The sequence below is a fragment of the Dermacentor albipictus genome, chromosome 4 (assembly GCF_038994185.2).
Source record: "Dermacentor albipictus isolate Rhodes 1998 colony chromosome 4, USDA_Dalb.pri_finalv2, whole genome shotgun sequence".
Taxonomy (NCBI): Eukaryota; Metazoa; Arthropoda; class Arachnida; order Ixodida; family Ixodidae; genus Dermacentor; species Dermacentor albipictus.
The window spans coordinates 38533142-38555007 of NC_091824.1; the positions used below are offsets into that span (position 1 = coordinate 38533142).

Genomic DNA, 21866 nt, shown 5'->3' on the forward strand with positions numbered 1-21866 from the left:
GACTTCACCAAATTTTAAAGTAACTGAACTAGCTAAAGCTGCAAAATATGCATTCAATTTTAAAATGAGTACTTAATTGAAGTTATTTCAATGATGTTTATATTTATGCAAGTTTCCTGAGATCAAAATTCTTTGTACAAGGCTATAAAATATACCTCTTATTGCACGGTGTACAATGCACGATATTCAACAACTTTTGCCTCTTAAAATCATAAACAAGGGTTTCTTCAGAAAAAAATGCTCGTATAGGGCTATAAAGAAAGGTTTCTTTTCTTGCGAAATTTTTTTTCAGTTTTTCTTCATCTGGCAGTTATTCCCTTTATAAGGCCTTACCAACGTCATTTCCTCCCCATTCGTTTCCTAATGCACAAAGCTATCTTCCTGTTTCTTAACGTTGTATCTACGTACGTTATTACAGCGCATGTTCCGCAGACACTAGCACGTTCTTCCAGACGTTACAGCCTCACAGTGCAATATCGTTCAAGTGCCACTAATATACTAGGAGCATCACAAGTTTAGAAGACACGAGATCTGTGAAATAATTTTAATATCACCGTAACGTAAGCAAGCAGCCTGGTACTGGGATTCCCAGACTGTGTGTGATTTCTAGCGTATGGGACCAACAGCGTGTTATATGGCTTTATTTGCAGAAGCCAGAAACTGTTCGTAAATTCGTACTTTTTTGCTGAACCCAAGCCCGTTAATATTGCACACTGACAGTACACAATATTTTCAATGGAAAAAATAACAAGCTTTCAGTCCATACTTGGGAGTGGCTGCCATGTGCGCTCGAACTGGGTTGCCAACTGTCAAGTGCATGAAGTGGAGACAGAAGAAGCAGGTCGGGGGAGGGGGAGGGGGTAGGGAGGTGAGTGTTTGTGACAACTGACCCTGTCAATGCCAGAAGCTATCAGTGGCTACGTGAAGCAGTTTCACAATCCTTTTAACCCTATCTTCTCGGGATTTAAAACAAGAAATGGGTCGTTGTTGGCTAACACGGCTGATAATACAGATAGAGGTACCGTGGACGGCTAGAGCATTCACCAAAACTAGAGCCAGAACAAGACTGAAGCCACCTTTATCTTTATGACAATGCAACAGAAGACGAAATGGCAGAATATGCAACCAAACTGCCAGGTATTGTAAAAAAATCTGGTTTATTGGTTGTTATCCAGTAAAGAAAGAAACTAAAGTTGGGGCATTTGGCTGGTCCGACTCGATGAAGTTAGGACTCGGGACATTTACTCAAAAGTTTTGACTGTCCTAAATTCAAGATAATTGGCAGCCTGTACTCCAATTCATTTTCAGCAAAAGAGCTGAGGGACATATTTGCTATTTAAGTCGGTTCTTACGGCGTGTTGCAAGCTGTTACAACTTCAAAAAGCAGGTTTTTGTTTAAAATATGCCGTGAGATGACACAAGCAGGATCTCCATGTACGTATACATATTAACTATCCCCTGATATTTTACATGATAAAGACGATTTTTCTTTGCATAAATATCGAGAAGAAGATGCATATTTGTATCGTTGGTTGCCGTGTTGACTTTGACCCTTCATCCAGCATTGATATCTTATTTCCTGGTATTCAAAGGGCCGCCCGTGGTTGCTTCCCATCTTCTGTGACGACATAACAACCTCAGCAAAACTAGTTTCATTTTTTTCGAAAGCTAGTAGCAAGAATATGGTTGACTCGCCACGGTAACATCGTGGCTGCAGAGTTATGCTGCGCAGCTTGAGGTAGCGTGCTCAATCGGGGCCGCAGCGGCCACATTTCGATGGGGGTGAAATGAAAAACAGCAACGAAAATACGTGCAATTAGATTTAGGTGCACGTTAAAGAACGCCAGGTGGTCAAAATAAATCTGCAGTCTCCTACTTAGGGATGCCTTATAATTAAATCACGGTTTATAATGTAAAAACCCAGCATTAAAATTTTTTCAATACGAATAAACCAGAATCATAAGGTTCCCCATGCACCTGACATCGTATTGAAGGTAACGAGTTACCTAATCACTTCTGAGTTACTGCTGAGGATTCATGACAATGTGAACTATGATGCATGAGGCTTCGCCAAGAGACTGGACAAACGTACTCCTGCACGGCTTCAAAAAACTGAGTGTAGAACACAATGTCTTGTTGCTTTGCCAGGCATTGAACAATAACTGCCTTGCTCATATAATCCGATAACCCACCAATAAACATTACCGCTTAATTTCCGTGCGAGATTGTGGGTAGAAGCAGTAGTTTAATAAGAAGCCAGGGAGGCCAATTCCAGTTCTCTTGAGAAACTTCTGTTCTTTTTTTAGTCTCATTGGTTGTTCATAGATAAGTTACACCTATGAGACCTGGCCCATTGAGTTGGTAACAAATAAACAGAAAATATGAATGACGTGAACTAGTATAAACTCACCAACTTTCAATTGTAGCTTTATCTACACACCTTGTTATGAGAGTAACCCTGCATGACTTTTTTTTTGCATTCGCCAATGCAGGTACTTTGCAAGCATCGTATTGCAGTTCCAGTTCTACAAGGCACTTTGTGAAGAAGCCAATCACACTGGCCCATTGTACAAGTGCGACTTCTACAGGTCAAAAGAAGCAGGAAAATTATTTGGGTATGTTCATTATACATTGTCGAGATTTGTCTAAAGTGGCAACAAAATTTCATGCTACGCCCTCGAAAATTATGAAACGGAACACTGAATTCGCCTTCACGAGGCCACAGTCGCGAAACACAGACTCCACACAGAAAAGTATTCTTTGAAACCAAACGTTAATGGCCGAGCTACTTGTCACATTGCAACGTCTCAGATTAAAATGCACAGTTCTTGTATAACCGTTGCTTAGGCACACATGCAGCATTTCCTCACGCATTGCTCACGACTGCATATTGTCTACAGGACAAAGACACTTACTGCACACAAACTATGAACATAAATTACAAGAAACCAGGGCCATGCCTGAATGTAGTTTGGAGGCATAGGTAGTAAAAATAAAATTCAAAGAACTTGAACTGGTTAGAACGTGCTCCTTTTGTTTCTGCTTTTGCCACTTCCCAAGACGTTACCATTACTTCAGCTTGTACGCTTAGTTTCAGGGCTAACTCGCCTTCGATGGCCAGATTGGCAGCAGCGTAAAACATATTGTCATATTACGGCTTGTAAGAGGTGTACTGTGATGTCTTAAGTGCGCGAATGCCACGAGTGCAGACGGCGACGACACGCTGTAGAGGCTGTACGAGCGCTCCGAATAAATCCCTCGAAGACGATGACGACAACTGTAGCACGAGGCGTGCAACCAAAGCACGAAGCGCTGAGTTAATGAGGAGCCTACACGACAGGGGTGAAGCAGAAAAGTAGCGAAGAAAGTCAGCTGGCAGGAAGGTGTGCGCCAGTGCTCCGGGTGCAAGAATCAAGTCGTTGGCCGTCGGGGCCCGACGTGTTTCGTGCCTCCTACTGGAACAGGAGGAGCTTCCAGAGGCGCAGTCACCGCGTCCTTTCCTGTCGCAGGAAAGGAAGGAGCTGAGCGACGTCAGAGAAGTGTAATCTGTGAAACCGGGATAAGAGGTGAAGCTATTGGCCTTGGTGCCCGGCGTCGAGAGCTCTACCGTGCTACCTTCCTACGTTCCCGAAGTTAAAACCGAACCTATTTCTGCATCTTCGGATTCCTGCTCTTCGCCTGTGGGCGACCTCGACCTTCGGCGGTATCTGGCATCGCCGTCACTACTGACTTTGAGCACCGCCTCCGTCACCACCCTTTCGCCCATCTAGTCCATCTCGTAACTTCAGTGTAGACCATGAAACTTGATTTTCATCTTTCCGTTGAGACTTTCTGTTTAATCAGCTGCGTCTCTTTGTTAAAGATGTGCCCTCATTTTCCCGCAATTGAGCGAATTAACCCCTTCATGCGCCGAGGCTCTGACTGAGCAGCGAATAATTTGTTAAAAGACACTCATACCATGCACCACTTCATGCCTTCCCGGTGAACTTTCATTTGTACATTACCTTTCAGCGGTCTAGTAAGCAAACTCTAAATATCATAAAGAACTACATAAAGCACGATGGCAAGTTGTTATGTGCAACAAATTCTTTTTGCCAAGCACAGAGCAACCTGCGGTAGGAAATAAACAAACCACACATATTCAACGTAATGTTTGAATTTAAATGTAGCAAAGCTTGTTTGAGTTAGAAGGTAGCAGCAGTAGCGGATGGCACGTACACGGTCTCTCTCTCTCTCTCTCTCTCTCTCTCTCTCTCTCTCTCTATATATATATATATATATATATATATATATATATATATATATATATATATATATATATATATATATATATATATATATATATATGTGTGTGTGTGTGTGTGTGTGTGTGTGTGTGTGTGTGAAGGCAACGTACAATTCTTGTTGAAGGGAAGATGTTGACGAGAGGCACATGAACGACGAAATATTTAACATACTGGCGACGTTTGGTCATTCAATGCCCTCTCTGTCACAGAGACACAAACTTATCAGGGATCTGCCAGGCCGAAATATAAGAAAGGTATGAAAATCATAGAAGCCATTGATTATCATCATCATCATTATCATCATCATCATCCGCCTGGTTACGCCCCCTGCAGGGCAAAGGCCTCTCCCATACTTCTCCAATTACCCCGGTGGTGTACTAATTGTGGCCATGTTGTCCCTGCAAACTTCTTAATCTCATCCGCCCACCTAACTTTCTGCCGCCCCCTGCTACGCTTACCTTCCCTTGGAATCCAGTCCGTAACCCTTAATGACCATCGGTTATCTTCCCTCTTCATTACATGTCCTGCCCATGCCCATTTCTTTTTCTTCATTTCAACTAAGATATCCTTAACTCGTGTTTGTTCTCTCACTCAATCTGCTCTTTTCTTGGCGTGCCTTATAATGAGAAAGTGGTTTTGGCACGCAACACCACATGATTTTTTTGCTTTTTCTTATCCTTTAACGTTACACCGATCATTCTTCTTTCCAGAGCTCGTTGCGTCGTCCTCAATTTAACTTCAAGTTATTATCATGCGTTATTGCAATAGGAAGTCTGTGTGATTGGAAGATACCTATAAGCCAACACTACATGTGGATGATTAGTGCCGTGATATACTGTTTACGCAGAACAAAGCACAGAAAGCTCACTGGTCGTACTTTGTCATTCAACATTTCATTGCGACATAATTAATCTATTTGAAGAGAAAATTACGTACTTACATGCTCACACCAAACCCTCGGGAGTTTAGGCAAAGGAGATGTTACTTTCAAAAAAGAAAGCCTATTTGAGTGACGCCTTATGTGTCCTGTTCCCCTGATCCCCCCGAACTCGGCGAATGCAATTTGTCTGAGCTACACATCAATAACACCGAAGGACTGTGACAAATCACAGATATAGGAATTAGTTTATCTGTATACTTATAGCCATTTATTCAAAGACTTTTACTTCAGACACCCCTCTGTACCGGCCTATGAATCAGTCCCTTTCCTAGTCACTGCTGATATACTATCACGCACCGTTTAGGCAATTCTGCTCGCCAGAATTGCTAAACACATTTTCAATTAATTATACTTAGTCAGTACACCATTTTGTGTATACATATACGCATTGTCCTTTATACTTAAGAAAATTCTAAGTAGCACAAAGGGACGCAGACAAGGGGCAGAGAAAACAGACCGGACGAGGTCTGTTTTATTAATCTTGCCCAGGCTGTTTTCTCAAACCTTTCTCTTCGCCTTGTTGCATTGCTTGAAACTTTCTGAAAATGAGTGTATACCAACTTGCCCAACTTTCGCTACTTGTGTCATTCATGTTGTACTGGATATGATATATATGAAGGCAGTGTACTGAAGGCACTGGGTAGTGGGCATAGTGCTCGTGAAAGAGAAGACGACGAGAATCGCTTGCTTCCCCGTTTCGCCATAGTACCGACCGGTTTAAGCCTACCGCTGCAAACCTAGCACTAGTGCTGCTAGGCAAACACCCCCGTGTAGCAGCATCAGTGGAAATAAAACCTGATGCTGTGTGCAACCACAGCATGCGAGAAATGTGTTTTCCTGAGTGCTCTCGTAGAAGAAAGCCGCATACGTTTACAGCGACCATGTAGCTGTAGATGCCGTTAAGCCAACACCTATTTTCACTGCGTCATAATTAGCAAACAATGCTGCCGGCGCTATGCAAGTAGTGCAGTCATGGATCATGGAAACTTATCACTCACTGCGTACTTTATGGTGACGTGCCCCTTGACCTGCGATGCCTTCTACAGAATAAGTTCATCATACGTCGCCTCTGCAACACACGGCCATTTTATGACGAATCATGCATTGCTTGCATGTATATTTTGCATATCTCATGGACTAAGTATCGTCAGCCGATGCACTGCTGTATGTTGTGGGTGCTGTACAAATAGTACGGTCACACAAGTGTACCACTCTGCTCATCCCATGGGGAATTGCCTCAGATCGGTAACATCGTTCGTGTGCTAATTTCTTCACGTGCAATGTGTTGTATAGCCAATTTTACCTCCGATTACGCAACTCAGTTTCTTGCTTTCAAATGTGGCTAACTATTTTTTGGTCACGACCGCGGGAAATGTAAGAGAGAGAGAGAGAGAGGAAAGGCATGGAGGTTAACCAGAGGCGAGTTTTTGGTTTGCGGCCCTACACTGGGGTGGGGGACATGTTGTAAGAAGACCCTCTAGCCCATGCAGTCGTATCGACAATGCATCAAATGTACTATAAGTAGAAGTAGTCGGTCATTGCAATGATAACTCTACATGCTTTGGATGAACAGAGTATCACCACACACAAGTCGCTTGTTCCGGCTATGCCTCCAGTAATCCACAGAGGGCAATACGGAGACGAAGTACATAAGGACCTCTATTATCAATCAATTAGCTTATCGCCCTTAGTAGTTCGATCTACAGTGCAGGATTCATAAAGACAGGGCCAAAAAATTCTTGAGTGAGTTCTGCAAAAGGCCCACAAGTTACAAAAGGTGAATGCATCATGAGTGATCATGCGATTTATGCAAATATTAGAAAAAAGAAGGCAGCATAAAGTAACACAGCAGTAAATGAAAAAGGGAGGAGGAGACAGTCACTTAAAGCTCGCGTGCTCAAATGCATGTACCCTCGAGCCTCCTAATACCGAAACCGGACATAATGACGTAAGTAAAATTCCCCCTGAAATTCCCATAGAGATCCATGTATTTTAAACCTCGTTTCAACGAAGCGAAATTGTCCTGGCAATAGATATAACGAACTACATTTATTTCCGAAACCAAAAAAAGTACTCAGCCGTTGCGCGCCGATTATATCGCTTTCCGCAGGGTCCGGCATTCGTTCGCCGCGGGAGTTCAAAACCCCGCGAGCCTGCGTCGAATAGGTCGCTGAGAGGCAGTGGTGTTTTTTATCGACGCGCGTGCTTGCGCATAAGCATCAGCTCACTATCGCACTTCTCCACTGACCTCTCTCTATCGCGCGTGCCTGGCCACGCTGCGCGAATACGCGCGGCGGTGCGAAAGATTGGAGCATTCACTTCTACACGCCGCGCAGACAGGTATAGCGTGACGTGGCATCCGAGATCTCCCCAGTGCAACCTTGAAGGTCGCGAGCAAGTCGGGTCATGCTGCGCGGATACGCGCAGCGGTGCGCGAAATTCGGGCATTCACTACAGTGCGCCGCGCATGCAGCCGCAGCTGGGCCTGGCCTCAGAGACATCAGGGCGCAATCTCGGGTGTCATGCCCAGGCCATGGATTCACTTCTCACGCGACATGCCGTATGAGCTAGCAGCTAGGCATGGCCTCAAAGATCACACTGGCATCGGTGCTATCTCGGAGGCCACGAGCTGGCCGAGCCAAGCCGGCGCCGCGAAGTTCGCTTGCCTCCTCGATTGCACATCGGAGCGCTATGTTGTGTGCCACGTGCTTCTCGACCGCGACGAGCCAAGTGGAAGGCGAGCGCAAAATACAATCACAATGGTCTATCTAAAGGCTGTCGCGTGAGGTTTTAAGCCGCGTGTTGCACACACCCAAGATTCTTTTCCTATTTTATTCAAATTTCCTCGCATGCGTGGCCGTGTAGCAGTTCCGCGGGCCACAACGCCGTTGTCTTATTTCCACGTTTGCAATTGTGCACCTCGTTAGGCAGGTAGTGCGATAAAAGCGCCATAATGGATGTAACGAAGTAACTTTGGCTGCCCCTTCAGCATCGCTATAAGAAGGTTCGAGTGTATCATGTTGGAGTAACCAATAAGAAGCAGTACTCTAAACATGCATCATTTTTCTTGCAGAGATGTAATGGAGCTGGGATACTCCAAACCATGGCCAGAAGCCTTGGCCATGCTAACCAAAGGCAGGACGAAAGAAATGGATGCCAGTGCAATGTTGGAATACTTCGAACCACTCTATATATGGCTCAAGGAGCACAACAAGGGGAAATACGTTGGCTGGAGGAACGACAACCCGACTGCTTGCCCAACAGCTACAAGAATATGCCCTAGAAAGGGAGAAGGCAAAGACAGGAAAGGCAGGGAGGTCAACCAGAAGAGCACCTAGGAAGTATAAATAAGCAGGGGATCAACACCCCAGTTACCTGTTTAAGTCATTTGCTTTGGGGACTACATTTCAAGATCTATAAAGCTCCTCACACTTCTCAGTGCACAGACGGTGATGAATGAAAACTAGCCACAAATCACGAGCCTTTTGTAGCAGTCTCTCGTGACGCCGGACACTCTCCCGTGACTGGTTGACGCGCTAACAAGTTCTAAATTTCCAAGCGGTGTATTAGCAAACACCCAAGTCATGCATATGCTCTCACACTGTTTTCATAAGCGCTATGATTTCAAATGAGGCCTGCTACTTTTGCATTTATACGACACTTCTTTGCCAAAGTAGTGATTTCAGTAGTAACTGTGTAACATTTCCTCTTAGGACAAGACATTACGCGAACATCGTTGAACATTGTGGAGTTTAGTGCCCCGAAACTGCAGAAGCGGTTATCAGCGATGCCTGAGCGAGGGGAACTGCGGATTAATTTTGATCACCTGGAGTTCTTTAAAGGGACCACTAAAGAGAAACATTATATTAGTTTAGATGAATAGAGTATCATTTTGAAACGCGTGTTTTTGTTAATTTCGAGTAATAGAACCATCACATGAAGGACAAATGAAGGGTAAAGTTCCATTTCTTTTTTATTTCGCACCGAAAACCAAGCACCGGAACGTCATGTATTTCAATGGAGTTTTTGTATTTGGGCCAATGTACCTCAGCAAAATTTTCTTAAACTTAACAAGGTCAACCCTTCCGCAGTTGTAGAATACAATGCAGTCGATGATTAGTCATAATGAAATAAATAGGCCGAACCAGACGCAGTCAAAATTCATTGCATCATGGCTAGCTGGTGCGCGAACTTCAAAGCGGCGTCGCCACTTGTTTTGGTATCTTTTCTAGCACATCAAACCTCTTCTAAGGACAAGCCCGACCTTTTTGGTAATGTAGAAGTGCAATTCGCATAACAGGCTGAGAAAACCTGATCTTCTTTCAATCTACACCCAATGCATGTTACACGAGCATTCTTGCATTCCATCCGCATTGGAATGCAGCTTCCGCGGCCAGGATCGAACCCATGACCTCGTGCTCGGCAACGCAACGTCACAGCCACAGAGCTAAAGCGATGGGTGAGCACCGTAAAATGACGTAGGTGAATAGTGAAAGGCAAATGTGTTTGTACACTATATCAAATGATTTTTTTTTCACCATAAGCACAGTTCTGCAGCCGCGTTGAATTCAGCGCCGCTCAAGAAGCCACGTCTAAATGCATCTCCTACCTAAAACACTCGCTCAGTGGGAACCAGCTCTCACGCACCGGTAGAATTTGATGATAGGATTTGTGTATAGCAGGCTCTTAAAGGAACACCAACATGACAGTTCTAACCTGTCATTTTTTTTTTACTTTAAATAACGATCGAAGGGGCTGCAGACCCTTCAGACCTTAGAAAGAATACATGCTTAACACCTCTTTCAATAGAATAAGCGCCAAAAAGTGACAGCACACAATAAGAAAAACAGACAGGACAAGGCGCTACTTGCAACTGTTTATTGAAATGACAAGTGGCTGATTATATAGCCAGATTATATAGCCATGAGGAGAGGAGAATCAATAAACAGTTGCAAGTAGCGCCTTGTCCTGTCTGTTTTTCTTCTTGTGTGCTGTCACTTTTTGGCGCTTATTCTATTGAAAGCAATGCACCAACTAGCCCCACAACGTGTTTTACTTAACACCTCGTGCGGCGGTGTAGCACTCCTTGCAGACAAGTCTGGAGCTTGTCGCCACGTAGCCTTACAGACACCTTATAGAGGCAGTATAAGTTAAGCCTGTTTCACATGCAAGCGATTGAGCGAACGGAGCAAACAGCGGTGCGGCGCTGCGAAGGTTTTTGGCGAGGTTTCGTTTAACATGCAATGCCGCCGCGCGTTTTTCGCCGCTGCGAATACGAGGTGTGACACAAAAGAAACGAGACTGGTCCAATAACTTATTGTACTTACTGAATCATTTCTATGTGAAATTATCACCTTCAAAGTAGTCCCCTTCAGCATTCACACACTTCTGCATTCGGTGCTGCCATTGCTGGTAACAGTTCTGGAACGAGGTTTTTGGAAGGCCCTTCAGGAGATTCTCCGTTTTTGCCTGAACCTCTTCAACCGAGATAAAATGGGTTACCTTTAAGCAATATTTAACTTTAGGAAGTAAAACAAAGTCGCATGGAGCCAAATCAGGTGAATAAGGAGGATGCCCTATCACAGTAATATTTTTGCTGGTCAGAAACTGCTTGACAGATAGGGCCGTGTGTGCAGGTGCATTGTCCTGGTGCAATAGCCGTCCATCACACCACAACTGTGACCTTTTCTCCTATTTTTTTCACTAAGTCTTTTTAGTACTTCAATGTAGTAGTGTTGATTAACAGTCTGACCACTGGGTACCTACTCAATCATTAAAATTCCATTAATGTCGAAGAAGACGATTGTCATTGCCTTGAATTTTGATTTTGACATGCATGCTTTTTTGGGTCTTGGAAATCCTGGAGACTTCCACTGCATTGACTGGCGCTTACTTTCTGGGTCATAGGTAAAGATAGATGTCTCATCACATGTTACAACAAATTGCAACAAATTTGGCTCGTTTGCAATGTGTTTTAACATGTCCGCACACACATCTTACGGCATTGTTTTTAGTCAGTGGACAGAACTTTTGGAACAACCTTCGCGCGAATCTTCGTCATGTGTAATTCGTCCATTAAAATGCGTCGAACAGCTTCCCTATCCAAGTGAACCAACTCCGCCACTGCGCAAACACTTAATCTTCGGTTACCACTGATCACATCACATCACGAACTTTGGCAATGTTTTGGTCTGTAATCGCTGACCTTGGGCGCCCAGCATGCTCATCATCCTCCACACTGTCCCTTCCTCCAGGAAACCGCTTATACCAAACAAGCACACGTGCACGAGGCAAGGTTACATCTCCATAAGCCTCGGTGATTACTTGAAATGTTTCCGCGGCTGATTTCTTAAGTTTCACGAGAAACTTGATGTTGATTCGCTGTTCGGTTTTTACATCAGACATTTTTCCGGCAGAATGCAGTTGCACATGTTCACTCAATGACGCAACACTCCCAACTGGCGTGATCGGTTCCGTCGAAACTGGAGGCATGAATAGAGGAGGTGTGTGGGATTACGTCAGCAAAGCAGTTGAGGCCAACTCCACTCTTTTTCCAAACTACACACTTAGTCTCGTTTCTTTTGTGTCACACCTCGTATCAATGTTGCTGGCAAAAAAACACGGGACTTTCGGCCAGTTTCGGCAGTTTGAGACTACCAGCACAAACATTGTTTTGTCACTGCTCTTCAAATTTTCATTGTATAGATAAATATCTTGCGTTATAAGTATCTAAATCATACTTAATTTTTCTCTTTTGGGTTGTGTTTGCAACAAAAAAATGCGCATATGAGGCGCGCAAACTCGCGAGCGGCTCGGTACTGTGCCATAATGGATGCTAGCGTGTCGACGGAGATGGATTTATGTGCGCCACATGACGAGTCTTACACGCATCCTTTACGTGTCTTTAGATAGGAGCACCCGAGCTAAAGCTTCCGTTTCATGCCTCATAATCAGAAAGTGGTTTTGGCACGTAAAATCCCAATTTTTTTTTAAAGCTTCCGTTTAACTAAAGGAATGCCAGCTTTCTTTTTCTCACGCCTGCGTAATTAAAACAGTACTTGTACAACTCGACTGCGCAGAACAACCGCACGCAATAAAGAAAAAAAACAAGGAGCGTGTGATGAGTGCGTAAACCGAGACAATGAATACAAACGCATGCTCGCAGGAGCGCGACGAAGAACGCTTCTGTGCGAATCACGGCAAGCGCACGAAGTCTGTGCGGCGACAAAGATCGAGTTTCCGAAGAGCTTCAGCATTTCGCCAGAGAGGCGAGTAAAATTACTTTTAACATAAGCATCGTCATGCCGTTCAAGAGTCTGCAGCATTAAAAAAAATTAACAACACTGACAATCGCGCAGTTCAATACAACTGGCGTTTTTGCTAACCGGTGTGATAATGTTTTACCAAGGCGTCTCTTACTTCTTCCCAAAGGGATTACTCTATTTGCGGAAGTTTTCTTTCATATTCCACAGCCGTGGCCGTCTCGAACGCTCACTGATTAGCAATTCGTTGAAAAACTATCTTGGCATGTTGCCGGTACCACGTGCAGCAAGTAAACAAACAACGCTCTATGCGCAGGCTTTCCCGCACTACTCGTCCACTGGTGACGTGGCGAAGCGGGCCGTCATTGGTTCGGAAGCGGTGCTGCCGCGCTGCCCGAACATCGCCGCTCCAGCCGCTAGTGCAGCCGCCGCCGCTCGTAACAGGGGCCCCATTCCGTAAAACTATTCCAATAAGTTTTTATTCTAATCTCCTGACGTCAAATTTGAGTAACCGCCAACGCAAGTATCGGGCTGTCACCCGCAGGGTTGTCTGTACACTCCAATCATACGCTGTCCCCGTTCATAGGAGGTCACGTTTGTTTGCTCGAAAAACAAATAACATTGCCTCCACTGAGCGACTTGTCTTACCTAATTGGCTCACAAGATGCGAGGAGCACGCTCAAGTGGACAGGGATTCGATGGGGCCGAGCCATTGCACTGAAAATCGATAACCGAATGAAGAGGGTTGTGCCGGCGTCTGCAATTGGTCCGCTTTCCTTTACTTAGCTGGCGGTGGCTCGCCGACAATCGTGGCGGCATGCAACGGAAGCTTAAGAATGACAATAAAATGGATCCTCAGCAAAGAATAATTGGCAGAACGAGGTCGTAAACGTGCCGAAAGTGCTCTGAAACGCTAAACGGCTACGCAGAAATTTTAATTACACGCAAATAAACCGATGCTTTCCGGCAGGAGCGAGTGGCCAGTGTCTGAGCGATCGGCGGCAGCCATCTTTTATTCCTTTAGTAACGGGCAGCCTGCGGCTATTCAGAACGAAATTCAGTTTTGTTCGGCATAGTAATGCATCTTTGTGCCTTAATTAACTATGCTTATTTACTTCGCATTTTTGAACAGGGAAGGTTGTGGGTTCAACCCCCACCAAAGATCGTGGGTGCAAGTGCTCTAATTATCTCGACTTTAATTACCTGTGCTTCCATTAACACCAAACGTAGTAGGTTCGAGTTCCACCAAAAGATCAAAGATTCGTAAATTTTTTGGAGCATGGCGTAGTCACGCAAACGCCGGATTATCCCCCTCATGACGCACGTGACCTCGCATTAAGAAAAATGCAGTGCAACCCATACTGCGATGAAGGTCAAGCGACAAAACGCATTGCCATCGTCGGAACGAGTTATGTATGAGGCGCGTACTGCAGCGGGACTACTCCATCGTGTTTCCCTGTCACAGCTGTTGGCATCTAGCACAAAAGCCGCCGCCTCCAAACCGATGCGTGGCCTCCGAAGTGCACAAAACAAATAAAGTAACAAGCATGCACACATGCATACACACCAACTGTAAAGTACATGAAGCACCTTAAGAATGATACCGGGGGCATTAAAGCAAAAGGGTGCAAAAGGGTGCTGAAGCACCACAACAGGCTGCGTTTGATACGTTAGCGTACAAACTTGGCCTGTGTGTCGCTGGCGGGGCTTGGGAGAACCAGCGGTCCAAATTATTTTGTTGTTGCATGTTTCTTTCTCAACAGACACGTGTGTCGTTTGTGCGGCACCAAACCCTTAACACCTGTTCCCACCCCAAGTCTCTCCTGCCCATATTGATACCACGCACGTTGTTCTGCCGAGATTCGAGTCCGCAGCCGGAATCAAAGTGGCACCGTGTCGAACAGCCTCCACTTTTATCAACTACTTCCAGGGCTAGTTCGCCGTGCGGCTAATTATGCACTCCGCGCAGAGGCGCGAAGTACAGCGACACGTAATCACGGTTTCACCGGTAGTGGGTTCACAATATACACCGCAAGGTGTTTGAACCCGCCACCTCCCATATTCGAAGGAAGAAGCGTTCATCGCATCTTCTCACAAAGCTGGTTATTACATCATAGTCCCTGGAGGTACATATGCCTGTCGGTGGCGTCATTGCGTCGTAGGTTGCGACAACTCGGATGTAGTAGTAGAAATGATCTGTGAGCTTTGCAGGACAACATCTAGAGTTGCGTCTGTACAGTGATTAGAGACATGGGAGCTCCGGACACAACGTGTTCCTGTTTCAATGCGATTATAATTTTATTGTGATTAGCATTTTTAAGGCACTTCAAGCACTTTCCACGTGTTGTCTTTATGTATGGCTCCCTGCTTTTCTGTCTGTGTCTCTACCAACTTGGATCACTGGATAGCCTATGATCTAGTGGTTCACACATCGCGCTGTGATGTGATATCAGGGAACCGGATTCGAAGGTGATCGTCGGGCCAACTTGGATCACGGGAATCTGATATTGCACATGTGCCGTATTTCTGGCAACTTATGTTATCAAGCGTGTGCTACAACTTACGCGCCGCCGTTCAATGAACATCGTTCATGCCAACTTGGACTACTGGGCACGTGGAACGAGACACCTGCCACGCTTCCATGGCGCTCTTGGATTTCACTTTGGGTAGACGGCTATGTGCAACTCTGTGTATACCGCGCTGTTAATTTGGGCATTGAATCCTAGCGCACATTCTCCATCAGCTGCGCCTACGTTTAGTTTATGTTTTATTCCCTTTGTGTTAAGCAGAAAACTTTGTGCTCCCCCGTCGCGTCACAAACTCGAGGAGCTCAACGCCGTTCGAGCTCAGCGCTCGTGCTTGCTGCCCGCAAAGCGCACCGAGCAGTCGTCCGCGTCGGACAGCGAAAGTGCGTGTGTCTGGGTGTAGCTTCTTGTTTTAGCTGTAAGAACTCATTTAAGCATTGAACAGGTGTATGCCTTTTGTGCTAAACATCATTAAGAAGCCAAAAGTGAGAATGCGTGCAGAATGCGTGCATTTCCAGGGTGAAACTGAATTTTTGGAGGCGGCGAAAGAGACTTAAGAGAAAAATCTTGCTCCAACGCTTCGTATAGTGAAAATTTATTTTCAGGTTTGTCAGAATAAGGTGGGAATAGACAAAACACGTTACTACGGGGAATCGGTACCTACTTTCATTACAGCATCACCGGAAAAGTTTTGAGAACTATTTCGCGTAGATGCTTGTACTGGGACCTTAGAAATTTACGCGGAACAGGTACCTGATATTGAATTATTATCCAACTCATTTAACAAGCACTTCAAATCTATTTTGCTAAAAATGATGCTGCCATCGTTTTATGTCTCATTGCCACGTATGCCAGACCTCATAATCTCGGAACAATCTTCAACATACTGATCTTCAACATGCTGTTCAAACTGAATGTATGAAAGTCACCGAGGCCAGACAATAACCCAAATTCGTTTCTTCAAAAATATACCGAGTGGGTGTCTAGGTATTTGCACGTTTTACTTAACAAACCATTATGCGACCGTGAACTACCGAATGACTGGGTGACAGCCAGAATGAATCCGTTACATAGAAGTGGAAAGAGAAACAGCATTAACAACTAACGCCCGATTTCATTACCATCCACAACTGGCAAATTACTCGCACAGATTATACATAATCAAATCCTAAATTTTCTCGATAATCATAACTTTTTTTAACCAAACATCAACACGGTTTTAGAAAGGCATCCTCGACGTGCACTCAGCTAATAGAAACAATCAACCATTCCGCAACATCAATTAACAACGGTACGCAAATTGATGCTATGTTCATGAATTTTTCAAAAGCACCTGACAAAGTTCCTCACAAAAAACTACTCTATAAATTACAGAATGTCTTCAAAAATAATCGGCTAACTGAATGGACCGCTGCATGCCTATCCCACAGAACACAGTCTGTTTCTATTCCTAACAGCGTATCTGCATCAGTAACGGCGTATCTGCATCAGTATTCTGGAGTACCCCAGAGCTCGGTGATAGGGCCACTTTTCATCCTCCTATATACCAATGATATTGTACAAGGTTTGCAGTTCATATTAAACTTTTTGCCAATGATTGTGTTTCGAACTCCGAAATTAACGCCAAAGCGAATCAAGTATTGATGACAATTGGTTCTTGGTGTGGAGAATCGAAGATGGTCGTAAATGTTGAAAGAATGGTTTTCATGAGAATAAAACACAAAAAAGCATTTGCAGTTTGATTACAGTATTATTAACTCTTTACCCTCATAATTTAGTAACTGTAAATATTTAGGGCTTCGGATTTCGAACGACCTCAATTGGAATACTAATTAATTCGGTCACTGCAAATGCGAACCTAGACTCTTTTTCCTCAGGCGAGCACTTAAGCCTTCCTCCCCCTCTGTCCATGCCCCTTGGTTTAGATATCCGTTGTGCTGCCCATTTTAGATTACGCTGCAATGATATAGGAAACTTTAACAAAAACTAATACGCCAAACTAGAGCAGCTACAAAGGAGAGCCGTGCGTTGTTATTCATAAAACTTTTACGAGAACTTCAGTTACTGAGCTGTTAAAGTGGGCTAGGCTTTCCGCACTGGCACAAAAAAATGTTCGCGACTGAAATTCTTATATCTACTAATAAAGGGCCATTGCAAGATTGGCATAACGGAAATCGTATCCATCTCGTCCAGATAGACTCGCCAAAGGCAGAATTTTACTCTACATCCCATCTCCTCACGCATCAACTCGCTAAGGTATTCATTCTTCCCGCATACAACAGCGGACTGGAACCAGTTAAAAGATAATGTCATTTCTGCGCCAATATTACCTTCCTTGTTATCATGTTTGCAGTGGCGTTATTTTGTTTGTATCATGTTTCCAGTGACAGTGTTTTACTTCTTTGGTGTAACCTTGTGTGTGCCCAACCTGTATGCTTTGTATTTATTCATATTGCCAGCTGTAGTAGTGGGAACAGTGCAGATGAAGAGACGGGAAGGCCAACAAGGAAGAAGTGCGCGTGCTATTAAGAAGAGGAACCAAAGCCAAATCCGTAACGGCGAACGGCGCGGAACAGTGCCACTCCCAGTGGAGCTCTTCTTGCCTCCCAGGGTTTTTGCGGAGGATTGAGTAGCTGTTTTTTTTTTGTCGATTGTAAACTGTTTTGCTAGTCTTATTATAATTTAGCTAATCAGACCAGGCAAACGCTCTTTCTTTCACCAGGGCCAGGGATTTCCCCTGATCCGTTTCTATTCCTCCGCAAGAGTTACATGTGGATCTGTCACATGTAACTCCATTGTTACATGACTCCGTTCCACATGTAATTACATGTGGAATGGCGTCACAACAGTTCCTGTCGCTCTTTTTCCAACCAATGACGGAGTCATACGGATGAAGAATCCAAAAGTGATTCAGGCCAAATTTCGATCGGCGACGGCCCATTTGCAAGAGATCACTGAGGTCCACCAGTTTGGCAGAGGAGGTATCCTCTGCTTTTCCTCAAACCATACCTGTGTACAAGACATTTTAAAGTGTTCGCTGTTTGCTGCCAATCCAGTGAGCCCATTTATTCCTCCCCACTTGGCTTGCGTGAAAGGGCTTGTCCGCGGCGTCGATGTGAACATGACACTGAACATGACACCGGCAGAAGTATTACAGATGTTTTCACCGGCGGGTGTAATTTCAGTGTGGTCGAGAAAAACAGGATCCGTACTGAGTCGGTCATAGCGAAATTTGCAGGGACAATTCGACCATCAGAGATCATCAGACAATTCGACCATCAGGCCTCTAATCTGCAGAGTAGAACCTCTGTCTCCTCGTCCCTTTTAATGTGTAAAGTGCTGGCGTTATGGCAACACCTTAAAGGGACGTAGATCTGCTTCCAGATGACGAATTTGTGGTGAAGAGCACAATTCTAGCGAGTGCAAAAGCAAGGAAGAAAGGTGCTGCCTCTGCAATGACGCCCACTCTGTTGATTATTCTAATTGCTCAGCAAAGGTACGAGAAATTCAAATCCTGCAAATCGTTCAATGAAGACGTTCCCGTAGAGAAGCCGTAACTGAAATTCATGCCAGGACAAAGGGATATGCCGGTGTCACAGCCCGCCAAGCGGCATCAACAGACGCGTCTCTTTCACTTTCTATTGCTCATGCTGTCAAAAGGGCAATGGAAAAAGCTATTGAGCTCCTAACTGGAAACCTTTGTGAGGCCTTGACACAAATTGTAACTAGCCAGATGGCACATATATTCGTAACAACAACAGCTGTTTGTATAACTTCTCAAACAACTGACTCAAACAACTTCTCAAATAATTTCGCGTCCCAAGATGCCGAAATTGTAGGCCCATCCGACGATGTCAACCAGAACTAATGCACAGGCCTTAATGATAACACACAGGGCGCAGATGAAGTGGACATGGATCCTCGATTGTTAAAACGATTTAGATCCCCTTTGTCAAAAAAAGCTACGACTCTAACTCAGTCAAAGACAAAAAAATATCTCAAAGACAGCCTTACAAATGAAGATTTCTTAAAGGAAAGCATTTTAAGTAGGGCAATTACTGATTCCATACTTTCGCAACCATAGGAGTTCTCAAAATTCTTCATCGGAATTGCCGATCTATTCCCTCTGCAGCAACAGATTTATTGTACTTATCATAGAAATTCTCCCCGGATATTATTGCTTCGCAAGAAACATGGCTTTCAGGACATCAATCTTTTCAATTAAATAGCTACCGATCTTTCCGACTGGACCGTCCATCGAAGTGCGGAGGTTTAGCCTTCTTTATCACTAACAGAATTACCTTTAAGGCAAAGATTTCACATGAACATGTCTCCCGAAAGTAAAATTTTTCCATTACATTTATTTATTTATTTATTTCATACTGCAGACCTAAAACAGGTCCAAGCAGGGTGGTTAAACATAACAATATTACAATGCATTATTCAATCAAGTGAGGTGGTAAGATACAACAGTAATACAATGAGTCAATCAATTGAAACAGGCAACAACGCGTTATTCCAGTCTGTTATAGTTCGGGGAAAAAAAGAATACTTGAATACATCCGTCCGTGCAAAATAAGGTGTTAGTGAATTGGGATGATGGTGTCGAGTAAGCCTAGACGTTGTACTGAACAGATACGATGCCGGAATAATTGATAAGTCTCCATTAATAAGCATGGTAAGAAATCGAATTATTAAGTGTTGCCTTCTCTGCTGAAGGACTTCAATGCCATTATCACGCATTATTCGTGAGGGGGAATCACAGCGAGAGAATTTAGAATATATTGCCACCTGGTGTTTTGAGCCAGCGAACACTCAGCATTGCGTGCCCAGCAAAACGGCGAAGAAGACGACAAAGTCGAAGATCCCGCGCCAGCTGGAGAACCATCGCTCAGTGCTTGGCATTTTTCATCTTTGGCTGATCCTACTGTCACTTATTCTTGTGTTAGAGCGTGACAAACTGGTGGAGGTGCGGGGTAATTTAATCTATGCACCACACCCCTCCGAGCAGTAGGAGCTCCAGCCCTGTACCGGTGGTTACGCCTGTACACCGCGCCAGCAGAAGGATCCGTGGACAAGCCCCTGAGTTTGGACTCCTCCCAGAGAAAATGGCAGCTCCGACCACGCCAACAGGTATGGAAGGCCCAACGCCGATTCATTGTACGCTGCTGAATCCGCGAACGCCAAATCCCTTCCACGGCGCCATACATGAGGATGTTGAAGACTGGCTGGTCCACTATGAACGTGTTGCCGCGTTCAACAAGTGGGATGACGCAGAGAAACTGAAAAACGTATATTTCAGCCTTAACGATGGTGCACGTGTTTGGTACGAGAACCGTGCAGATGCCCTAAATTCATGGGCAGAATTCAAACGCCGGATTCCTGAGACGTACGCGAACCCTGATCGCCGGGAGCGAGCTGAGCGTGATCTTCAGTCCCGTATACAAATGCCGAACGAAGGTGTCGCAATGTATGTCGAGGACATGACGCGTCTCTTTCGCCGAGCCGACCCCAGCATGCCGGAAGAAAAGAAGGTGCGGTACCTGATGCGCGGAGTGAAAGAGCAGCTGTTCGGCGGTCTCGTGCGCAGTCCTCCCAAAACAGTGTCAGAATTTCTTTCCGAGGCCGTCACCATTGAACAGACGCTTCGGCAGCGGGCACCATCATACGAACGCCAAGTGAACGCTGCCTCACCTACGGACTACTTCGGAGCTCTCGGGGGCCACGTCGATTTCTTTCGAGAGCTCATTCGTTCCGTAATCCGCGAAGAACTCCAGAAGCTGTCGGTACCCTCACAGCCGACGCTCAACTCCTTGTCCAGCGTTCTCCGTGACGCAGTCCAGCAAGCGCTAAAAGAACCAGCCTTCAACACAGAAGCTCGACCGCTAAGAGCTGACAGCTCCCGTATGTCGTATGCGCAAGCTTTGAGGCAACCTGCCCCACCTCCCTCCCCGCTTCGCACCGCGTGCCCGGCCATGCTACAGCCCGTCCAAGCGGCCTCGTATTACCAGGACCACCGACAGGCCCCAAGGAAATCAGACGTGTGGCGGGCACCTGATCGCCGTCCCCTTTGCTTTCACTGTGGCGAAGCTGGGCACGTCTACCGACAGTGCTCCTATCGAGAGCTCGGACTACGCGGATTTTCAGCAAACTCGCCGCGACCTAGGTTCGGCCAGCGTCCTCCTGAAATTGAACAATACGTTGCCCAGCAGTGCGGATCCCCATCAACTCGACACCAGTCACGCTCCTCTTCGCCGCGGCGGTTTTCTCCGACTCGCCGTACGTATTCGAGTGTGGTGCGGGGTCGGTCGCCCAGCCCGCACCGGGAAAACTAACCACAGCGACCTTCGGGGGCGAGGCCGCTCAGTCTGGACGTGCTCAAGGACCCCTACTGACGCGTACGCGGACCGACGATACATCGACGACGACGGTACCTGCTGATTACAGAAAAAGAATTTCCTTGGACATTCCTGTACTCCTCGACGGTCGCGAATTGACTGCTTTAGTGGACACTGGAGCGGATTATTCTATAATCAGCGAAAAACTGGCCACCCTTCTGAAGAAAGTGACAACTCCTTGGAATCAAGCGCCAGTTCGTACAGCTGGCGGGCACATCGTCACCCCACTCGGCATGTGCACGGCAAGAATACAGATTCGCGGCTCTACGTTTGTTGCCAGCTTAAGCATTCTCCCTCAGTGTTCTCGAGACCTAATCATCGGCATGGACTTTCTCCGGGAGCACGGAGCTATCATCGACATTCGCCAACGCCTCGTCACTTTCTCGACAAAGAGCGCGGCAGCGACGACCCACACCATCCACCCTCGAGCACCTCTTCGTGTCGTCGACGACGCT

General features: G+C 45.5%; 1 protein-coding gene across 2 annotated transcripts in view; it reads left to right on the plus strand.

Annotated features, from left to right (window-relative positions):
• The window catches only part of LOC139059060 (angiotensin-converting enzyme-like), an 86196-nt gene extending 77527 nt beyond the window's left edge, over nucleotides 1-8669 (plus strand). For both annotated transcript variants that reach the window (XM_070536896.1, XM_070536897.1), the window contains exons 13-14: nucleotides 2493-2615; nucleotides 8300-8669. In XM_070536896.1, coding sequence (XP_070392997.1) covers nucleotides 2493-2615; nucleotides 8300-8564 — 388 coding nt within the window. In that variant the 3' untranslated portion in view covers nucleotides 8565-8669. The remainder of the gene's footprint in view (nucleotides 1-2492; nucleotides 2616-8299) is intronic.
• Nucleotides 8670-21866: the final 13197 nt, after the last annotated feature.